The sequence below is a fragment of the Ornithodoros turicata genome, chromosome 9 (genome assembly GCF_037126465.1).
Source record: "Ornithodoros turicata isolate Travis chromosome 9, ASM3712646v1, whole genome shotgun sequence".
In the NCBI taxonomy this organism is placed as follows: domain Eukaryota; kingdom Metazoa; phylum Arthropoda; class Arachnida; order Ixodida; family Argasidae; genus Ornithodoros; species Ornithodoros turicata.
In genome coordinates, this window is record NC_088209.1 from 15,253,930 (window position 1) to 15,277,028 (window position 23,099).

A 23,099-nucleotide genomic window follows, 5' to 3' on the forward strand; every position below is an offset into this window, starting at 1 on the left:
GTCCGACTTCTCCGGAACATTATCGCGGACTGACTTATGGTTTTGTCAAATTTGGTAAAGTATTTGATAAGGTGAAAATTGTGACGATGGTGATGATCGCCGTGGTTGATTATTCAGCCAGAATGAAGATGGTTTGACGCAGAGATCGAGTAATGCGTTACAGAGTAATGCACTATACATGCTGTTAGTAACGCTAATGTGTTAGATTTAATGGGGGAGTACGTAGTAAGTAATGCAGTGCCATCACTTTTGGCTGGGTAATACGTAATGATATTACCCATTACATGAGTTGAAAATGTAGGCACTGTCCAAAGGAAAATGTCTATAAGCCGGTCACATCTGTTCAGTGGACTCCCCCAAACCTTGTCAAAATTACTTGGTCCATGGCGAAATCCAGCCCACAAATGCCTTTTGGACAACCACACTCTAAAAACAGAACTTCACCGCATAGCACGCTCTGCGCCAACCATGGTCACGAATGATAGGGTCATCGCTTCTGATTCGAGGAGAGAGGGGGGCGTACGCCTTTTTGTGGCAATTTTCATATATCCGATGTATCTGATATATATAAGAAGGCGTACGCCCCCCTCTCTCTTCCAATCAGAAGCGATAACCCTATCATTCGTAGCAATGGTTGGCGCAGAGCGTGCTATGCGGTGAAGTTCTGTTTTTAGAGTGTATAGGACTTGAGTCCCCACTGTGACGGGACTGTTCGGCACATGACCACCAGCAATGGGGAAGAGTATATCGTCCCCCGCGATGAAGCTCCCCAATCATAATCACAAAATAAAGTTGTGTTATCACCTCTGTTACTGACCATCATCATTAAGAAGGACGACAGAGTCTTTGCGGTGTGTTCAATAATCTTTACCCTATATACGCGCTTGGATCACGACATATAGGACTCCGTCGCACACTTCTGGAGAAATGAAACGCCAAAGCAGTGTCGTTACTTGATGAAAGTGACAGCATTAGTAATGCAGTACTATAAGCACGGAAAAGTAATGGTAATACATTACAAAATGAAAGTAATCTCTACCCAACTCTGGAGTGATTTGTGGAAGCAAAGGTTCAACGGGGGTATTGATAGTCAACAGTAAACTTTTTCCCTCACCGTTTTTCTGTTGCTGGCTTATTCTGTATATAGGTGAGAATTCAGTCAATGTTGAAGAAAATGAAGTATTCTTTTTTTTTTTTCTTTGGGTACTTTTTTTTGGGGGGGAGGGGATTAGTAAAAGAACAGTTGCTGTTCGATATATCGGCGGCTCTCCCGACATGAGGGTTTTGCTTCCATTCTGAATATCGGTCGCTTCTGATCAAGTTATGCGGTGAAGTTATGAACGATGAAGCTTATACGAGCGACGAAGTTGTACTCTGTAGAGGGTTTCGCACCTTTGAAGGTGCAATCAATATTGCGCACGCCCTTTTCGGTGTAATTTTAGTAATTTCATAATGGAGCACGGCATGAGTCGTCTCTCCTCGCATATTGTCTGTTCTCAAAAAAAAAAAAAACAGAAAGAAATGCAATTTCGAAATATCAACATTGTTGAACAGTGCCTACACTCTTAAAAAAAGGGTGTACTTCAACTCATTTCCTTGCCACATATATAACACGCTTTTGGAGAGTACAATTACGCTCAAAAGGGTGTCTCCTCACTCCCTCAAGGGAATAGCATACCACCTTCTTCCTGCCGGGGAGTAATATTACTCTCCAGTAGGGAAAAAGGTGTTATGCTACTCCCTTGAGGGAGCGAGGAGACACCCTTTTGAGCGTAATTGTACTCTCCAAAAGGGTGTTATATATGTGGCAAAAAAAGGAGTTAAAGTACAACCTTTTTTTTAAGAGTGTAGTGCACCTTTTTTGGGCTGCTGCGGTGGTGGTGGTGGTGAAACGGAAACAGCTCGCTGTGTCCGGCCACGCTTGTTGTAGCGGGCCATTGTAGCAGCTCTGTTATTGCTCCTCTCAAGTGATATACACTGTTAAAACAGAACTTCACCACATAGCACGCTCATAGCCAACCATCATTCCGAATGATATCATTGTGTGTATTGATTTCTTGAAAATGGGAGGAGGCGCCTATCTGGGACAGATTATCTTGTCCCAGATATGCGCCTCCCCCCTGTTTTGAACAAATCGTGACACAGAATGATATTATTCGGAATGATGGTTGGCTAGGAGCGTGCTATGTGGTGAAGTTCTGTTTTAAGAGTGTAGTTGTCTCGCGACGTAAAGCCAACAATGACGCGCTGAATAGAAGCGGGCGTTTATTTACGAGGAAAGCTCTTGTTTTACATACATCACTGCTCTGCGGAGAACTGTACACTATAAGAAAAAAGGACGTAAAAAGGTGGTAACTTCCATAGTTACCGCACCTGCACTCATAAAAAAATGAACTTCACCGCATTGCACGCTGCTAGTCAACCATCATATCGAATGATACCGTTATCCGCCCTGATTTGTTGAAAAAAAAAAACTATCATTCATCGCAGAGAGTGAGGTATAGCAGGCAACTTTTATAGGCGCAACATATGCGACAAATATTATACCTCCTGAAAGGTATAACTGCTCTACCCTTTCTTCTGAGAGTGTATAGATGTTGCGCAGGACTTGAAGGTCCTCCGCGGTGCATCCGTCTGAAGACGTGTCTTCAAACAGTACATCGCAGTTCATTATTTAAGTATACAAGGCACACTTTGGGTGGACACTCCGTGTATACGAGAGAAAACCGGGCAGACGATTTTTAAGGGAGAGAGTCAACAGACGAGAACGAAAAAATAAACAAACAAACAAACAAAAAACAACCACGAACGGGCGTTAATTGCCGAGCCTCCCGCGCGCACTCCTTCAGGAGATGGAAAGCGTCAGCTTCATTACCCCGACGGCGTCTTCTTCTTTTTCTTCTTTATCAGCGACAGAATCCAAAGAGACGACGAGGATAAAATAAAGATATTAGCAGAAAATAAAGCGCTTGTTGCGGGCGCTGATGTAGGAAATGTCTTTGGACTGCCGAATTTATCTGCAAGTGTTCTTCCGTGGTATACGTTCTCTCTCTCTTTCTCTCTCTCTCTTTCTCGGCAAGCAGAGAGCGTGCGTGAAAGCCCCTCTTGTGAAGAGATGGGAAAGGGAATGCAAACAAGTAAACCGGGCTTTGTTAGGCACCTAAGAGCGCGACGTTTCTTTTCGTTGTAAAGACGCGGAAAAGGACCGTGAAAGGGGTTTGCGGAAGAGGACGTTACCGGAAGGTTGGTAAATAACGGTAATTAGGGGGAGCAAGTCGCATGGAAACACTTTTACTTCGATTAAACGCCGAGCGGTAAATAAATAAATAAACCGGCGAATTGGTGCGCTCCACAGGTTAATCCTCTTGTGTGTTGTCTTGTGACTGTCGTCTTAATCTGCGAGTGAACTTTTTAATGACACTTCGGGATTTATTAAGGACACTTATCAATGAAAACTTCAAAACGGAACTGCGCGATAATATATTGGATAGTCGAGCTATAATACTTGGGGTAGCGATACAACGACACCCTAAAAAAGGGGCAAATGAGTTATATTTTATCCCTTTTGGGAATACATTGCCACGACAATTACTCCCTTTCGGGAGTAAATACTCCGAAGCTCATGCAAGGCGAAGGGGCTATTTGCGGTTCTAGGGAGTAAGTTTCGGGATCGCGGGACTAAATGCACTCCAAAACCGGAGCTTCACCGCATAGCACGCTCCTGTAGCCAACCATCGTCCCGAATGACTATAGGTTCTCTCCCTTGATTTGATGAAAACGGGGGGGGGGGGGGGGGGGTACGTCATTTTGGTGGCAGTTCTGGACTGCATAATGCCACAAAAATGGCGTACGCCCCCAGTTTTCAGTTAATCAGAGGAAAGAACGTTGTCATAAGGGATGATGGTTAGCTATAGGAGCGTGCTATGCGGTGAAGCTCTGGTTTCAGAGTGTGTGGAGTCACTATACCTAAGGGAGTACAACGACAAAACTTTATTTTGATTATATGATGATTGAGGAGTTTCATTCCAGGGGAGCGCAGTCCGGGGCCCCGCTGCTCGGACGTTGAGGACATTCCTCTGTGCTTTTGTAACTCAGAAAATTTAACAACGTGCCCTTCACACGATCAGCTTTGAGGACACTAGTGTGTACCTGAAGTACTCAGGACAACACTGAGGAATTTTCTCAACGTCGGTGCAATCTGGTCCGTAGTTGTTCCCTCATCGCAAAATTTAAACTCGCTACTCTTTCCTTAATTGAGGTGGAGTAATACCTTAACGTCTCTAAAGCATTTTCTTTAAATCTAATACAATCCAATAAAGAGAGAGTAGGAAATCACTGAAAAGGTTAGCCAGCTGCAGGACTCGAACCCACATCTTCTGGATTACCGGTCCAGAGCCATGGACCGGTAATCCAGAAGATGTGGGTTCGAGTCCTGCAGCTGGCTAACCTTTTGAGTGACTTCCTACTCTCACTTCATTCAGTGATGCCGGGCACTTGAGGCTTTGTGTCTTCAAAGTTCCAACCTCAGAACACCAATTTCAATCCAATCCAGCAATACCTCTAAAACTCGCGCTGCGGTTCAGGAAAGCGAACACACAATTTGACTGACATAACAGAACTTATTGAATATAACTTTAAACGTGTTATCCATATTAACAACAGCGAGGCTTTCGCGAACAAATATTGTCTAGGCATTTATTATATGTGTTATATGTGATGGCGTGTCTCGTGGCGAGGGGCCAGAACAATATGGCCATTTTGCCACAAGCGACGCGCTTGAGGGTGGCTAATGAAACCACACTGTGTCACCCTTTGATCGCATATGTATTGCTCTGCGTTTAACTGCTATTATTGGACAACTATGAATGACGTAATGTGCCAGAAAAAGTTTGTATAAGTATATGCTGATGCTGAAAAGTAAAAATGTTTCCAGCGTAACATTATCGTTACGTAAAATTTTTCCCCTGGAAGTGGCAATAACTGCGCAGGCTCGGACACACTGAATATTAGCGCGGACGCGGATCTTACCTGCGCGGATACCGTGTAGTTGCGGATACTGTCGATCTTATCGGCGCTCGCCTGTAATTATTGTTACTGAAACAAGTATATAACATATCGTTTTTCCAGTTCTTTTTGAAACAAAATTGTACCTCTCTTGACTGGGGATCGAAGCAGTCTGAAATAACGCTAGAACAAAACAAAATGGAATCTTCTGGAAAATGGAATCACAATATGAACTGAGGTATATAGATGTTTCCAAAGAATATACTGCTTACCCTTTTCCTTTTTCTTCGTATAAACATGTACACCCGGCCCTCCTTTGGGAACGTATAAAATTTCTATACAGCGAGGAACGTGTTATTTGATGCGTACCTCTCAATGTGTTCGTCCTGTGGCAAGCCAAAAAGGTATTTTAAAGCAGTGCACGCTTGCAGCGGTACAATTTGGCAACGTTATGCTGTCGAGAATTCTATACGCAACCGCCACGATCAGGAGAGACGCATGGTCCTCTCTGCTCGCGTAATTCAATTTTCTGGAACAAGATCCCTTCTGCAAAAGGGATCAGTCCATCGAACTCCAATACTCCGTACGCCAGCTCTTCTTCCCATGGAATGCACAGCGCGCCTCGACGACGTAGAGGCTATACCATGGAGGAAGGGTTATACAATGTTGATCAGTTCAGCGCGCTATCGAGAGCACTAAAATACTTGCATTGGACTGTTCTGTGCTCGTAATATGTTGTCTCTATTTGATCGTAATTAGGACCGAGACTTCAGGAAGGCGCCTATTACCGTGTATTCACACGAAGGACCATCCTCACGGAAGGTTCTATAGTGGAAGGAAAAGCGAAAACACTGCTCACAGAGCCGAAGTTCTGTCCCATCCCATGTTATGTCCAGCATTCACACGGCGCCATTCAGAGCAGACGACACTTGGCAGACGACACCGTCAGCGTCCTTTCCTGTCGTCTGCTATATACGGAATATCTTGCGGCTGCGTCGCTGGATATTCCCCACGGTTAGTGGTGTACGTGAAGACACGACGTTGAGTGCTCGCGATCACGTGACAACAGAAAGCTATGACGCAGCTATGCTGTCAGCAGGACTGCAATAAAAAAGGAGTCGGAAGCGCTGCAATAAAATTACAAACCTCGATCTCGCAACGCATTTTATAGTACAGTGTTCGCCGAGATAGACTTCGGGATTTGTATCGAAGATAAAACAAATAAGAACAGAGTCGGGAAGGTAAAGTATATAGATGATAGAGGACGTACTATGCCCCAAAATTTTATGCCGATACTGCCATTTCGTCCGTTCATCTGCGGATAAATCGTGAAAATTAGAAAACCGCCGCTGCCTAGTCGGCTATACCTGTGTTTCAGCTCCTTTCCGTCAGATGGCGAAACGGTCGAACGCGGCGTTGCAGACGACATCGAAACCTGAACAAGTGGAACTGAATGCAGAATCATACTCTGCAACGCTGCCATCTGAGGGAAAAAAAGCTGAAACACAGGTATAGTCGTTTAGGCAGCGGCGTTTTTTTTAATTTTCACGATTTATCCGCAGAGAAACGGACCAAGCGGCATTATCAAGATAAAATTTTGGGGCGTAATACGTCTTCTAACATCTACTTTGGCTTTCTGACATTGTTCTAATTTGTTTTATCTTTGTTACAAAACCCGAAGTTTATCTTGGCGAACCCTGTACCTTGGAGCATAATCGCACATTACTGTAAACGTATTTTCATTCGCGATGTATTAATTTTCGCGAGTATCTATAATTTCGCGATTCCAGGGCCGTTTCCTTTCGCGGGATAAGCGCCAAGCTGTGTTCGCGAGCATACAATTTTTCGCGATTGTTTAGCGGTCGCAAAATTCGCGAAAATGATACATCGCGAATAAAAATACATTTACAGTATTATAGTATAACGGCTATTTCTATGTATTCGCGCAATAATACGTATAGAATAAAAATAAGCGACATAATTACTGTAAGTCCGCAGTGCACTGAGTGAAGAGCAATTATGAACACGCCACAGGCCGAGTCTGAAAGAAAGGACACTCTTCTTACACGACAACGATGGCACGATGCGTATATCGCGCCTTTTCAAAGGCAGTGTGTGTTCCGTGACACAGCCACAGGTGGGGTCGGGCTCTTTGAAGTGATTTACGGCACGCAAGAAGCAGCCCTGCTCTTCACATCTTTCAGTCGCATATATACGTGTTGCTTTCAGTTTGCTTTATTATTGGGACATGTACGAGAACACTTTCTCGCCCAAGTATACTCAGTCATAAGCACTTCGGCGAGACCGATTAGGTGAAATTGCTAAAAAGCTGCTCTGGTCTTATACGCAGTCACATTGTCGAGAAAATGTCGGCGCTCTCAAGCAGCATCGCAGTGGAACCAAAATCCTCCCCTGCTGTCCTAATGAACCCCTTACACGCGGTGTCAAATTTTGTTGAACTCGCTTTCTTCATCTCTTTATATCTTCTCATCATCATGCACACCATTTAGACGCGTTATATTTTGTCATTTTTCCGAACTCTATTTTCCTTGATTTTTTTTTCTGATAATTTTCCAATTGGATTGGATTGGATTGGAAAAGAAAGAAAAATATGGAGAGGTTAGTCCCGACCCAGTCAGAACTGGCTACTCCAAAACGCCGTCCAATTGTTGCCGTCCGATTGTATGTGTTTCTCACGTTACAATGCCCGTGTGCACTTTTCTTATTTTCAATTCGAGTCATGTACTTTTTCTTTTTGTGTGTGTGTGTGTGGTTGCGTAAATCATGACTTGTTATAAGTGCGTATTGTCTGTATTTGCATATTGTATTATTGTATTTATATGTATATTGTGTCTATTTGTAGCGCATTGTATTGTATTTGTGATGCGCCAACATCAGGGTCGTCATGACCGTTCTTGGGCGCCATTATTATTTCTACTATTATTATGAATGACGCTACCCAAGTTGTCCTATCGCACGTGCCTGTCAGAATACACACCGGTGAAGGCGCACCCGCACGGCACATAGAAGACGACAACTGTGGCCCATGAGGATTTCAACATGGCCCGAGCGTATATGGTATACGTGTCGTCTGCATAGGTAGCTCTCCTGCTTGATCACGATACACGCGTCGTCTGCATCGCACGTCGTCTGCTTTGCTTTCGGCACGGCTGGACCTATATAGCTAGGATAACGGATGCAGTTTTATTTCCCACCATGGCGTTCCCCGCTCGTAATGCGCTGTAAAGAGAGTCGTTACTTTTAAATTCTTTTTGTTTCTTTTTCGTTGGATGCGGCGCCACTCTCCGCTACTCTCCCCACGCGCACGCTTCGCAGCAGAGGAGACAGCCGGCAACTATGTACTGCATCTTGGAAGCCGTGGAAGGGGTTAGGAATCACGCAAGTCCAGCAATGCGCCATCCACGTATAGCACAAAGGTAATCGATTCGGCCAAATGCTCCCCCATGACACGCATCTTGTTTTCACTGAACTCCGAAAAAAGAACAGTTTCGAGGAGCCTAACCACGACAGGAACACATCCCCGAACAACTGCTACGAGTACACAACCGCGGGACGAAGAAAGTTACCGCGACCTTCGCGACCTCAAACTGTGTTACCATTCCGAAAGGAGCTCCTCCCGAACGGCGGGTGGCCGAGCGGCTTCCCTTTCTGAGTGCTGCGGGAAAGAAAAATGTCTGGCAACATTGTGTACACGGTGTCGGCAAACCTCTCACATGTCCAGAGGGGGGCGCTTATCAGATAATCTGCGAAAGACGATTCGTTTTCGGATAACGCCTCCGTGCGGTGCAGAGGTGTAAAAGAATGAACCACGTTCCCAGGTTCCTCCACTCTCATATTTCTTCATCGTGACGAGGATATCGAGGAAGTATTATACATTTGGAACGAAGTTACAAGCTCCTTAGAGGCGCGGATAACAGCACGGACTCCCTGGGCTTGCTGGGGTTTAATGTTTGCTTTAAAAAGTTTCCGCAGTTAACTGATACGTAAGTTGTGTTGCCTGTATTCCCCACCCGCCATGCATCGTGGGACAAAACCAAATGAATATACAGTATAAGTAAAAGAATGAACATGCAAATACGAAAGAGAAAAACTTTGTTTGTTTGTTTTTAGTGCCTTGAGACTTCGCTTTTGGTGCCAAGCTAGGTGATGATGTTCTCATTTATTCTTTCAAAGCGTTTCAAAGCGTCGAGGTTAGTGTAGTTTCCCTTTCTTTTATTAATAACGCGTCCTGGAGTAGCCAGTCCCGTGTGGCTCGAGACTACCATCTCCATTTTTTTCTTTTAAAATCAATCAATCAAGAGAAAAACTGATGGACAGTCTTTATTCAGTGAGGAATGTAAAGTCTCACGTACACATTATTATCACGATTTTACATGCAGTACCATACGATGGGAATATTTCGTCCTAAAGAATTGTCGTATTTAGAGAACAGCATGCTGATGAGAAAGCACCAGCAGTGGAATAGGTGTTTTTTTTTAATACGTGGCGCCACTGCGGCAGTCGCGGTGCAGGCCGGGAGTTGTTGGGGAAAACATGTGCTTCTCCTATCGTCTCTGATCGTCTTCGTTGTATTTCCAGTGTATGTGTTGTCGTTTTGCACCGCATTTCCCGGCAGGCCTTGCCAGGGCGTGCGCTGCTCCCTGAACTTTTTCAAGTGGCCTATTGGAACCCACACCCTCGTTGTTGTGTTGTGTCCGTATCTCTGTTTCATTGCCCATGTGCAACTAACTGCGCGCTATAAGATCTGTATAGAAAATTCAACTCCCTGTACGCGGTCTGGCGGTGTACCTCCACAGAGTTCGCCTGCTTGATGACAATACACACGCAGTCCGGCTTGTGGTTGGTCTTCCGTTCCGATACCAATACATGCTGTGGAAGGAGGCGAAAGTATGAGCTGGTCTTTCATATTAATATTAATATAAATATTAATGAGTAAATTTGCTCCTGCACACAGAGTAAATTGTGCCCTGGTCAGCACGCTGTTTATTTATCAGGTAGGTACTACAAGGTAGACATAACTACATTAGGGCACTCACAATCGGATAAACCTAGGGAATCCAGTAAACATGCACGACTACGCGACTGTAACTCAGAGAAATATAACGATCTAAGAAAAGACCTTCCCGGAACAGCCCCTACGACCTTTTTATCGGCCGCGCATTCAAAGATACGGCCCACCCGGGGGCGGGCGCGTTATCAAAGGGCCCCTCTCCGGTATATGAGGGACCGGCTCCCATTGGCCCCCCTCCACCGCTTACGCGGATTTGAAGGGAGACCAGAGCATATAACGGGCATAGTCGGGTAGAGCGATACACTCTTAAAAATGAACTTCACCTCATAGCACACTCCTAGCCAACCATCATCTCGAATGATATCGTTGTCGGACATGATTTGTTGGAAACGGGAGGCGTACGCCTTTTCTGTGACAATTATGACCAGCATAAGTGTCACAAAAAAGGCGTACACCTTCCGTTCTCATCAAATCAGGGCAGATAAAGACATCATTCGAGATGATGATTGGCTAGGAACGTGCTATGCGGTGAAGTTCATTTTTAAGAGTGTAGCATAACGGGCAGACCAGCAGCGCAAGAACTACACTCTTAAAAATGAACTTCACCGCATAGCACGTTCCTATAGCCAACCATAATCTCAAATGATATCCTTATCTGCCCTGATTTGTTGAAAACGGGAGGCGTACGCCTTTTCTGTGACACTTATGCTGTTCATAATTGTCACAGAAAAGGCGTACGCCTCCCGTTTTCAAAAAATCAGGGCAGATAAGGATATCATTCGAGATTATGGTTGGCTAGGAGCACGCTATGCGTTGAAGTTCATTTTTAAGAGTGTAGTGAGTTTAATTGCCCGATCGACCTCCAATACGGCATAGGAGAGACAGGGGGGGGGGGGGGGGGGATGCTGCACGTTTACCCTGCCCCGGGCGCAAACTCGCCTCGCGACGGCTCTGGTTACAGTATTCAGCATGTGTGGCCTATAGTTAGCCACAGTCATACTGGAAAACCAATTTTCTAGAACGTGTATGCAGACCAAACGAAATCAATGTTATACTTCACTCATGCACGGCTTTCAGTGGTCAGTATCTTCGAAAACTCGTTTAGAATTCGAAGATTTTAAATCATTTGGGACGTTGAATATGGTGTTAAACACGTGGGAGAACGTAGAATTTTCTCCGATTTTTCTTGGTGTATATTTGGGGGTTCTATATATATGCGGGGCAAAGGAACTTTATTCTTGGTGATCTTGTGCGCACGACAATACTATACAGAAAATTTATTCACACGTATCGAATTGGTGATGCTTCTATACGTCTCTCGCTATATATTATCCTTGTGCGGGTCATAGACGATAAATATAAAAAGGCGGAATCATCACAAGGGGCCACCCCTATATTCCTTGTATTGCCACCTGTGGATGGGACAAGACGCAATGCTTGTCCCTATTTACCCCTGAAAGAGTATAAACTCTAATAAATATATATATACCATTTAACCGCGGTATATATACCATTTCTTCGTGTGTATGCGCTCATAAAATGGTTCCCAAAACGATATCCCAAGATGAGCGACTCGGGCCCGGTTTCACCAACGCTGGTTAACTTAGAACCGATACCATGCAAGCGTTGTTAAAACTTGAAGTTAACGCTCAATCCTTTTTTGCAAACAACAACAACAACAACTAAATCATGACTGTGGCCTGGGGTGATTCACCGCTTGAGAGCAGTACCCTACGCAAACGTTAATTGGTGTCGTGATGAATGTTTCAGTAGCAATAACTCCCTTTAGTGAAGCACAGTTAAGCGTTAAATTCAAGTTAATGCACGGTTGATCTCGGTTCAAGTGTTAATCGGTGTTTGTACGTGAAACCGGGCCTCAGAATGTAATCGTCGTGCATGTTGGCATCGGCAGAACCGTTCGTATAAACCGTTTGAGAGCGCATACCATTCACCAGGTCTTCCACTGACACAACTATATGAACGGTGGCTTATGAAGTATATACAAAACGCTGAAGGTATAAACGTAATATAGAAGTACTTTATTATACCCTCAGCTGCCGTGGAAGGTATAGAATCAGTGATCTATACCTTACACATGGTTTAAACAGGGTATAGACAGTGGTGATGAGGTATAAATGTCGTACTGTAGACCTTATTTATACCTTTCTTATACCTTTTATATACCTTTTCTTCTAACAGTGTAACTTCGCTCACGTGACAGTCCCTTCTTTATAGCGTGCGTGTGTTGTGGTTGGTGGTGGTGATGCTTCTCAAAGATCTCGCCGTTGTCGGCCTCGCAGAGGTGGGCAACGTCACGACTAACGCTCTAGGGGAATATATATGCGTCCTGGGCCGACTTCTAAGGGGCCGACATATATGCATGTCTGACAGCGTCTGAGGAAAACCCGGGTTGGTTGGTTGATAAAAGAGATAGGGCGCAGACTAACTGGTGCATGATGATGATGACTGAGAACTCTTGTGCTTGTCTTCGTGTCCCGTGTCTCTCGGTTATTCGTTCCATCGTGGTTGGTTGGTTGGTTGGTAAAAAAAAACGAAAAAATATGGAGACGTTGGCCTATTGGGCCGGCTACTGCAGTATGCATGTAGCGATACCAGGGAGTCTAAAAGGAGGTTTGTTCCACAAAAGTCCAAAGGAAGGATATCGTGTCGATGTGTTGCTGGCCAGTACACCGAGTATACCTTCACTCTAAGAAAAAAAAGAGTACTTTTACTCCTTTTGGGGAGTAATCGCATTGCCACAAAAAATAGTCCCTTTCGGGAGTAAATGCACGGGAGTAAATGAATGTCAGAGTGAAGACCGCATTTCACGCGCTGTTGTAAGAGTCCCAGGTACATAATTGGTGCGCATGCATGAAGATACTTTGAAGCAAACCGTCAACCGTGATATATCGAGTGATATAAAATCTTGCGCCATACTAGGGCACAATTTGCGAAGAAAGATGCGCTAACTGTTTCTTACTCTGTGTGGCTGGAAAATTGCTACGTTGTGTGAGTTATACAGCCTTATGTCGTTCAAATTGACCAAGGGCACATATTTATGTAGACTTTTGCATTCAGGAGACCATTCGCGAAGTTTAGTGACAATTTGCGGTCCTGGGGAGTAAACGTCGGGACTAAATGTTGGGTTAGGGGAGTAAACTGGGGAGTAATTGCAGACTAGGGGAGTAGAAGCTGCAATTACTCCCCGTTTTACTCCTTTTTTTTCTTAGAGTGTTCTTGAGGTCAAGAGGGCCATTAATTGTCGTGTCTGACCAAGGCATCCCGACTTGCCGTGAATTGCTTGCAGCTGAGCAGTATATGTGTTAGGGGTCCTGTCTCACTCCGCACTGGATGCAAGTCTGGTGACGGAGCTATATATCCCGATAACGGTGTATAGAAACGCGGACCGTGTGGATACGTTCAGCCGAAATCGGTCGGGTAAGGATTCCTGTGGTCTTGGCGTCTTTGACGGTATTCGTATATGTCAGGATCAATCCTGTGCAGCACAGTGACGTATATAAACCCAGGAAAGACCCCAGACAGCACAGCCGCGGCACCGGGATTCGAACACGGGTACCTCCCAGTCGCTGTGATGTCTCACACTCTTAAAAATGAACTTCACCGCAGAGCACGCTCCTACAGCCAACCATTATCTCGAATGATATCGTTATCTGTCCTGATTGGTTGAAAACGGGAGGCGTATACGCCTTTTCTGTGACAATTATGAACAGCATAAGTGTCACAAAAGAGGCGTACGCCTCCCGTTTTCAACAAATCAGGGCATATAACGATATCATTCGAGATTATGGTTGGCTAGGAGCGTGCTATGCGGTGAAGTTCATTTTTAAGAGTGCAGGGCATGACACATTCAGCAACGACTTGCAATATACTGTCAATTTGTGCAACATGGTCGGCACTTATCATGATTGCTTTATGATTATGAGTGGTGATGCCACGTGCACTCTCGGTCTGTGGATTAATTTAACCCACTTGTTCACGCCGTATATTTGACGTCCTTCGCGCGGAAGAAAAGCAACAGAGTGCCCTGCCGTCCTCGGCCCTGTTCGAACCCGCTTCCTTTATGATCAGTCGCGGTCATTAATTCTTTTTACAGCATTAGCTGTATATAGTGGAGACTTTTTCCAGAAATCGCGTCGGCGCCGTCTGCATTCGCATGTTCGCACAAAGCTCTTATCGCATGTATACTCTTAAAAATGAACTACACCGCATAGCACGCTCCTAGCCAACCATCATCTCGAATGATATCGTTATCAGCCCTGATAACGATATCATTCGAGATGATGGTTGGCTAGCTAGGAGCGTGCTATGCCGTGAAGTTCATTTTTAAGAGTGTGCGCTCAGCAAGGCCGGATTCACACGAACGTTTTTCGCGTCCGTGTTTTTAACGGAGGCAAAACGGACCCATTGGAGCCTATGGGGATCGAATGCCCTTCGGTTCTGTTTTTGAAGCCCACGGACGACGAACGGTCGTGTGAATCCGGCCTAAGGAGGAGAATCCCGCTATAGTTTACAACCGCTATAGATGGAAAGCGAGATACAAACAAAACTACACTCTTAAAAATGAACTTCACCACATAGCACGCTCACAGCAAAACATCATCCCGAATGACACCGTTCCCTCATTTGATTTGTTGAAAACGCTAGGCGTACGCCTTTTTTGTGACACTGATGCAGAAATGTTAATTGTCACAAAGAGGCATACGCCTCCCGTTTTCAACAAATCATGTGAGAGAACGATGTCACTCTGGATGATGGTTGGCTTGGAGCGTGCTTGGTGAAGTTCATTTTTAAGAGTGTACGTCAATTTTCCAGCGTCGGCCGTGCCGTGCAGCTTCCCACAGGGCTCGTGGTGGCCGTGTGCTATACTTCTCGCCTCGCGCCGCGCCGTCGCAACCGCGACTTTGTCGTGTATGTATACTCGCGCATTAAAGCACGCGCGAGCTTCGCGTCGCCGGAGACTTCAACGTGGACGTTTCACTGGCCAAGAACACCATGCACTTTCCTAAGTGATATTTCCAAAGGACCTTATACGCTGTGCATACCGACATCCGCCAACCCACAACTATATAGGCATGGCTCATGCATACACTCTAAATCTTTTCATACCTTTAAAGGTGTAACAACGTGCATGGCGCACGCCTTTTTAGGTGTAATTTTGGTAACATCATAATGGAGCACGGTTTTGCACAAATTTTCTTTACTCGAGTGTTTTCTGTCCTCCAAAAATTCAGTCTTGCAACATCTCAACATTGTTCAACAGTATTGTAGACACTTGCCCGTGCTCGATTATCGGTAGCGATGCATGTATGCATTAGCTCGTACCTACGATATCCAAGACATCATGAAAGCAAGATTTGCACTGAGAACTGATCTTTAGTAATGCTTTCCGAATTTTGTAAAGGATCATCCTGGAGATGCAATGTTACGCAACCAGGTTGAATGTGCATAGCGCACACCTTTAAAGGTGTGAAAAAGTTTACGGTGTAGACTTGGTGTTCCAGAACAGCCCCCTCCGTTCAGGACACCACTCACCTCGCCAACCGTTTCAGCGACCACAAATCAATACTCATCACGCTTAAATAAATTTATCTACACACTTTAATACGGCCTCATTTCACCACACGCGCACAGCTGACGCTGAATTTCGTGTTGCACGAGTCGTAACCGTCCTGTAAGTTTTTAATTGATCCGCACGCGTTCGAAACAAAAAACAAAAAAACAAGGTCGCAAGCACAAAATAGTCTTTCACCTATATATACACAAGACACCACCGCGCCCCGCGGTGATAGGATCGTGTGACTGCATCGTAAGTCGAGCGTGACTATATACCCAGAGGATGATAAGCAATGGGTCTGCGCAGTCCAGAACCATCGCACGCATCTCTCCGTGCGTAAAATTCCTTATTATATATACTTTGGAAGCTTTCAGAAATATGCAGAATGAATACGAAAACAATGAAAGTTTCCATACGCCTATATATCCTGCACAAGCTTTCGTGTATATATTTGAAGCACTAAAAACCTCCCGATACCTTTTTTTTTATATATATAAACATACCCCCCCCCCCCCTTCCCTCGATACACTTTCGGAAGTGGCTACACACTGATCTTCTGCGGCAGGAACATATGAAAGTTGATTATGCGAAAGAGAAAAGAAAAATATAGGCTTGTTCTAGAAAATCTCGATCTCGTCCTGTGGGGTGACTGCATCAGGAAAATATGCGCAGGGGGCATATTTGTGTGTAAGTCTCTTATATGTGCGTATTAAAATTTAAAAAAAAGCAATAAAGAACACGGTCGTGTCCACTTCCCGTATTGCTGTATAAGTAACATACGTGTCGAGAACATATAGCCCAGCATGCGTGCAACATTTATGGGAACCTTGTGTACATCCATTCAAAAAATAGATAAACAACGATAATTAAGGTACGTCTTCCTCTCATACATCTCTCTCTCTCCCTCTCTTTGTTGCTAATCTCTCATTTCGGTGTATTTCCCACGTTCTAAGACAACATTGATTGTGTGTGTTGTTGTTGTTGCTTGTACGTCTATATATATGGGCCATGTATATACATACGATCTCGAACCAATTCCCTTTCCTCATCGCATACTCCCAGTCGCGTCGAAAGAACGCTTCTTGTAAAATTTTTAAATAAAAATTCGGGAAAGGCAGAAAAGAAAGCTCCAGCAGGACCCGGCCCAACTGCAACATCTCTTTCAGCTTCTTCGGCTGCACAGCAGAGCCGGAGAAATTACTTTTATTTTGCAATGCATAAGCTCGCTATACTTTTATTTCGTAATGCTCGCCACAGAGTTGCGTAAAGTAATGTATTACATTACCTTTTCGTGATTGGTGATGCATTAGTAATGCCGTTGCTTTCATCAAGTAATGACGTACTTTGGCAAAACATTTTACCACACTCTTAAAAATGAACTTCACCGCAGAGCACGCTCCGAGCCAACAAATTTCTTGAATGATATCGTTACCTGCCCTGATTTGTTGAAAACTGGAGGCATACGCCTTTTTTGTGGCAATTATGAACTGCATAAGTGTCACAAAAAAGGCGTACGCCTCGCATTTTCAACACATCAGAACAGATAACCATATCATTCGACATGATGGTTGGTTAGGAGCGTGAGGAGTTTATTTCAAAGAGTGCAGGCCAATATGTAATGGATTACCTGCATAATGTGTAATGGCAGTGCATAACTCATTATTCCTCCACATAACGTAATGCATCAGCATTACTCATAATAATGCATTCGCGGAAATATTTTGCTAGGGTTCCCGTTGTCTTTGGTATTTACCGAAAGACACCGATAAACGTACGCCGGTAATTTTTTTACAAGTTCGGTCAAAGTAATTATTCACCGACTGTCGTCGAAATGTCGACTTCAAGTTTCGCGATTTCATTTCCTGTCCCTTCGCTCTGAACTGGTTGGCAGCGGACTGGACATAATGTTGTTCTTGAAAGAACAGATTTTTCTCTTTAGCTTTTCACGGGGTCTTAATGTTGCCGATAGTCAGGATCCAGGCCAGTTACAAGTAGATCCGCATAACGAGAATAGGTCTGTTCGGTCAAGAAGTGCCCCACACTCTTAGAAATGAACTTCACCGCACAGCGTACGCTATACTAGCCAACCACCATGCCGAATGATATCGTTATCTGCCCTGATTGGTTGAAAACGGGAGGTGTAAGCCTTTTTTGTGACAATTATGAACAGCATAAGTGTCACAACAAAGGCGTACGCCTCCCGCTTTCGACAAATCAGGGCAGATATAACGATGTCATTCGAGATAATGGTTGTGCTAGGAGCGTGCTATGCGGTGAAGTTCATTTTTAAGGGTGCAGCTAGAGCCCAGAGACCATGGAGTGTACCAGTGCGAACTATTCGAATATTCCACAAACGCTGGAAACTAGGACACGGACCGGCTGAAAGATTTGCCTTCCACAGAAAAGCTCCGATGCGAATTCCTTACAGTGAAAAGGGCGGTGTCCGACGTCACACTCTTAAAAATGAAATTCACCTCATAGCACGCTCCTAGCCAACCATAATCTCGAAGGATATCGTTATCTGACCTGATTTGTTGAAAACGGGAGGCGTACGCCTTTTTTGTGACAATTATGAACAGCATAAGTGTCACAAAAAAGGCGTACCTTCCCGTTTTCAACAAATCAGAGCAGATAACGATATCATTCGAGATTATGGTTGGGTTATGGCGTGCTATGCAGTGAAGTTCATTTTTAAGAGTGCACCTGCGTTGCTAACCCCTGGTTTTAACAGTTGGCATTGTAATGAAAAAATAAATAAGAAGAAACAAACGAAATAAAACACAATGACATCAAGTGTTGGTTCACTGGAAACTCCGGTCACGTTCCTCGCCGGTTTCCACCGGGTGTCTTCACGTTTCAAAATATTACCACCGAAAGACACCGATTCCTGGTGAGCGAAATAGCCACCGATTTCTCCCACCGAATCTCTGAAAAATTAAGCACCGAAAACCGAGAACCTACCCCCATCTCAGCTGCACCCTTATAAGCGTGTCCGTTATCGTAGGCAATGATATCTGTGTTGTACCGCATACGGGAGCAGCAGGTACCTGTTCCTTTTTCCTCTTCCAATCGTGTCAATGCAGCCAACTTTATCAGTGACCAACGCAGTGCCAGATAAGATAACACGCTATGACGTCACACACTTACCTTCATCACATTCACTGCCACTTGGTCGTTGGAGCGACCCGAAAACCTCTGCTCGAGCTCGGTGAGCATTGCGACAACCCACCGACGCAGTCACCGACCTCTCAGGGCGTCGCCGGCGCGACGTCGCACACCGACGTCTCGTCTTCGACGAACATTCCCACAGGACCGTCACGAAACTTCACGTCGCGCACCAAAACTTTCGTGGAACTCGCCGCTGAAGACGCGCGGACCCGTTTCCGTGGGCCGCAGAAACGCGCGAGAGGCGGAGCTTGAGCGGTGGGCGGGGCATAAGAGGGCGGGGACGATAATGTAGGAGAAGCTTCGAACAAAAGGAGGCGGAGTCTCGGGAACCGGTAGATGCATCTCGGCACCGTTCTCGACGGCAGTTGTAGCATGCGATGCACGAATAGCCGCCTGCCAAAGCGGAAATATGCTTCTTGTGTGTGGGACGAGGAGACCGCGAAAATGAATGGCAGAGGGCGCCGCACGACAAAGAAACAAAAAAAGAATAAGAAAAAGAAAAATATGTTAGGACTTACGAGAGAAGAAAGGGGGCAGGAAACTTTTGTGCTTATTCCATGCCGATGGAGATCGGTGTCGTCGGTGAATGTTGCGAGGTCAATGTGAGCAGGTAATAGTCCGGGTCGATTCTTCGCGTGGTATTACGATCGGATTTCCGTGAATCTTCGAGGCTTCGAATGTTCTGGAAAGTGCGTGCGAATTAGAAAAGGAGGTAAAAGAAAATTAGCAAAAAAAGAAAAAAAAAGTGGGTCGTATATCGTAACGGGAAAACCCTGTCAGACATGCTGAAGAAGGAATTCCTGAGCACGAGCGGTGTTATTATTGTTGTTCTAATTACTTCGACACTCCCTCTCTGGTTGCAGACGTTTACGCGATGACACTTCCGGTATTTTTATGAACAAAGGAGAGAGAGATATATGGTCGGTTGAAAAGCTGGCGTTGACGGCACCCTGTAAAACGCACTTCCTTGCATCGTTGCTCTTAATGAGGGGAAACCGACCTACAGGAGACCAGAACGCGGACATGTCGCACACTCTAAAAACTGCACTCTTAAAAATGAACTTCACCACATAGCACGCTCCTAGCCAACCATCATCTCAAATGATATCGTTATCTGCCCTGATTTGTTGAAAACGAGGGGCGTACGCCTTTTCTGTGACACTTATGCTGTTCATAATTGTCACAAAAAAGGCGTACGCCCCCCGTTTTCAACAAATCAAGGCAGATAACGATATCATTTGAGATTATGGTTGGCTAGGAGCGTGCTATGTGGTGAAGTTCATTTTTAAGAGTGTGTACTTGACAGCACGGCGAACAAGCATTCTGTACGAGAGTATCAAAATAAAGTACTTTTCAGAGAAGGTTGCTCATCATATACTGCTGCTTTCTTCCCAATAAAGAAGATTGGGGAGAAGACGACGGAAAGAATAAGGCGAAAAAACTCCAAGGACATGTAAAGTTCTGCCGGTAGAGCAGGGTTGCGATCTTTTCCGTCGGCGAAAACCGACCATCGCCGGGGGATCGTTACATTTCGCTGCAATGTACGCCGCGAGAAATAAGGTACTTATCATACGAAGTAGTATATGCACTGGTAAAGGTCCCCGTGTCGGACTTCCTGTGTTTACACAGCTATCTCTTTTACGCCCAACCGTTATCGTTAACTGTCCTTAATGCGTACACGCTTAAAAATGAACTTCACCACATAGCACGCTCCTAGCCAACCATCATCTCGAGTGATATCGTTATCTGCCCTGATTTGTTGAAAACGGGAGGCGTACGCCTTTTCTGTGACAATTATGAACAGCATAAGTGTCACAAAAATGGCGTACGCCTCCCGTTTTCAACAAATCAGGGCAGATAAAGATATCATTCAAGATGATGGTTGGCTAGAAACGTGCGATGCGGTGAAGTTCATTTCTAAGAGCGTAAGGTTAATAACGATGTTACCAGGGGTTCCCAAACCAACCACAGCAAGAAATTTGTAGAATGCCATATTGGTATAGTTTACCCTATGTATCACTAAAATGTGGTTAGGTATACGTCGGGCAATCATCAAGGTGCGTTAACGCCCGATTAAAAGAATATTAAGCTAATACCTATAATAGACATAGTAAGGGGCAGATCTAGAGGACAGGTCCGGGTGTCCTGACCCTCTCCTCAATTTCTGTCTTCACGGAGTGTTTAATTGACCCTAGATCGCGCATCTAGCGTGCTGTCCATGACTGGACAGCACGCTATTCAGAAATATCCTGAATCCGCCCCTGGATATACACTAGACCTCGGCAAAACTCACTCATGAGCGCGCTCACTCATGCTCACTCACGCTCGATTCGCCTAATGAACTGAGCGTGAGTGAGCGTTCCGAGAGCTGAGTAGACTCTGAGTGAGTCTGAGTGAGCGAGCCGAGAGCTGAGCGGACCATGAGTGAACCCGAGTGAGCGAGCCGTGAATTGAACGGTCAGTGAGTGAGCGTTCCGAGAGCTGAGTAGGCGGTGAGTGAGTCTGAGTGAGCGAGCCGAGAGCTGGCGGACCATGAGTGAACCCGAGTGAGCGAGCCGTGAATTGAACGGTCGGTGAGTGAGCGTGAGTGAGCGGGCCGAGAGCTGAGCGGGATGTAAGTGAGCATGAGTGAGCTGGCAGAGAAGTGAAAGGGTAGTGACTGAGAGTGAGTGAGCGAGCCAAGAGCTGAGCGGACAGTGAGTGAGTGAGCGTGAGTGCGCACTGAGTGAACGTGAGCGCGCGATTCGAGAGTTGAGCGGCCAGTGACTGAGCGTGAGTGCGCGAGTCTGGAGCTGAGTAGCCAGTGGGGCTATGAACTGAGTAGTGAGCGGCCAATTTGCATACGCTCACTAATTAAACAAACATCCTAACTTTTAAATTTTACTTCGCACGCTTACTGAACCTCAGTTTTATGCATCGGGCGGACCTTCAGCGAGAAATATTGCAAGAAAAAAAAACGTGCCGACACTTAGTGATTTTTCCGAGTAGTTAATTGGTTTCGGTTTCTTCGGTTTCTTATTGGTTCCATATTTCTTGCGCGGAGCAGTGCACCAATGCTCTCTTTGGATCAGCTATCCGGCTGGCAGCTTCGTGTTCATCCGCTCGGTTGACACACGGGGGTGATGGAAGATAAGGAACGGCCGTAAGACCGCAAGACGCTTAGCGGGCGGAAAGTGAGCGTGAGTGAGCGAGCTGAGAACTGGGCGGGTGGTAGGTGAACTTGAGTGAGCGAGCCAAAAGCTGAGCGGACGGTGAGTGAGCGCGAATGAGCTAGCCGAGAGTTGAGCGGACGGTGAGTGAGCGAGCTGAGAACAGGGCGGGTGGTGAGTAAACTTGACTGAGCTAGCCGAGAGCTGAGCGGACGGTGAGTGAGCGTGAATGAGCGAACCGAGAGCTGAGCAGACGGTAAGTGATCGTGAGTGAGCGAACTGAGAGCTGAGCAGACGGTGAGTGATCGTGAGTGAGCGAAAGTCAAAACTGCCGAGGTCTGATATGCACTGTTAAAACAGAACTTCACCACATAGCACGCTCCTAGCCAACCACCATATTACGCTATTATTCTGTGTCAGGATTCGTTCAAAACAGGGGGAGGATCCTATCTGGGAACATGCATAATGTGTCCCAGATAGGCGCCTCTTCTCATTTTCAGCAAATAAGGACACAGAATGATATCATTCGGAATGATAGTTGGCTAGGACCGTGCTATGTGGTGAAGTTCTGTTTTAACAGTGTAGTACGTTGGGGGACCACTTATTAACATGTTTAGGATGTCATGCAGAATTCCATAAAACAAAATTTTGTTCAGATGAAAAAAGCAACGTATAGCCCTCTCTTTCGAGAGGCGTATATGAGATCAAGAACGCATGCACTTACACTCTAAAAACAGAACTTCACCGCACAGCACGTACACTCTTAAAAATGAACTTCACCGCATAGCACGCTCCTAGCCAACCATAATCTCAAATGATATCGTTACCTGGTTCGTTGAAAACGGGAGGCGTACGCCTTTTTTTGTGACAATTATGAACCGCGTAAGTGTCACAAAAAAGGCGTACGCCTCCCGTTTTTAACAAACCAGGGAAGATAACGATATCATTCGAGATAGTGGTTGGCTAGGAGCGTGCTATGAGATGAAGTTCATTTTTAAGAGTGTAGTGCGCCAATCATTGTCGCGAACGATAGGGTTATCGCTTTTGATTCGAGGAGAGGGGGAGGCGTACGCCTTTTTGTGGCAATTACCATATATCCAAATTGTCACAAAAAGGCATACGCCCCTCTCTCTCCTCGAATCAAAAGCGATGCTATGCTGTAAAGCTCTGT

The 23,099-nt window shown here is 45.4% G+C and overlaps 1 protein-coding gene across 1 annotated transcript in view; it reads right to left on the reverse strand.

The window, feature by feature from the left end:
• LOC135368174 (LIM/homeobox protein Awh-like) overlaps window positions 1-19,051 on the reverse strand; it is an 81,494-nt gene extending 62,443 nt beyond the window's left edge. The window contains exon 1 of the mRNA XM_064601298.1: window positions 18,759-19,051. Coding sequence (XP_064457368.1) covers window positions 18,759-18,827 — 69 coding nt within the window. The 5' untranslated portion in view covers window positions 18,828-19,051. The remainder of the gene's footprint in view (window positions 1-18,758) is intronic.
• Window positions 19,052-23,099: the final 4,048 nt, after the last annotated feature.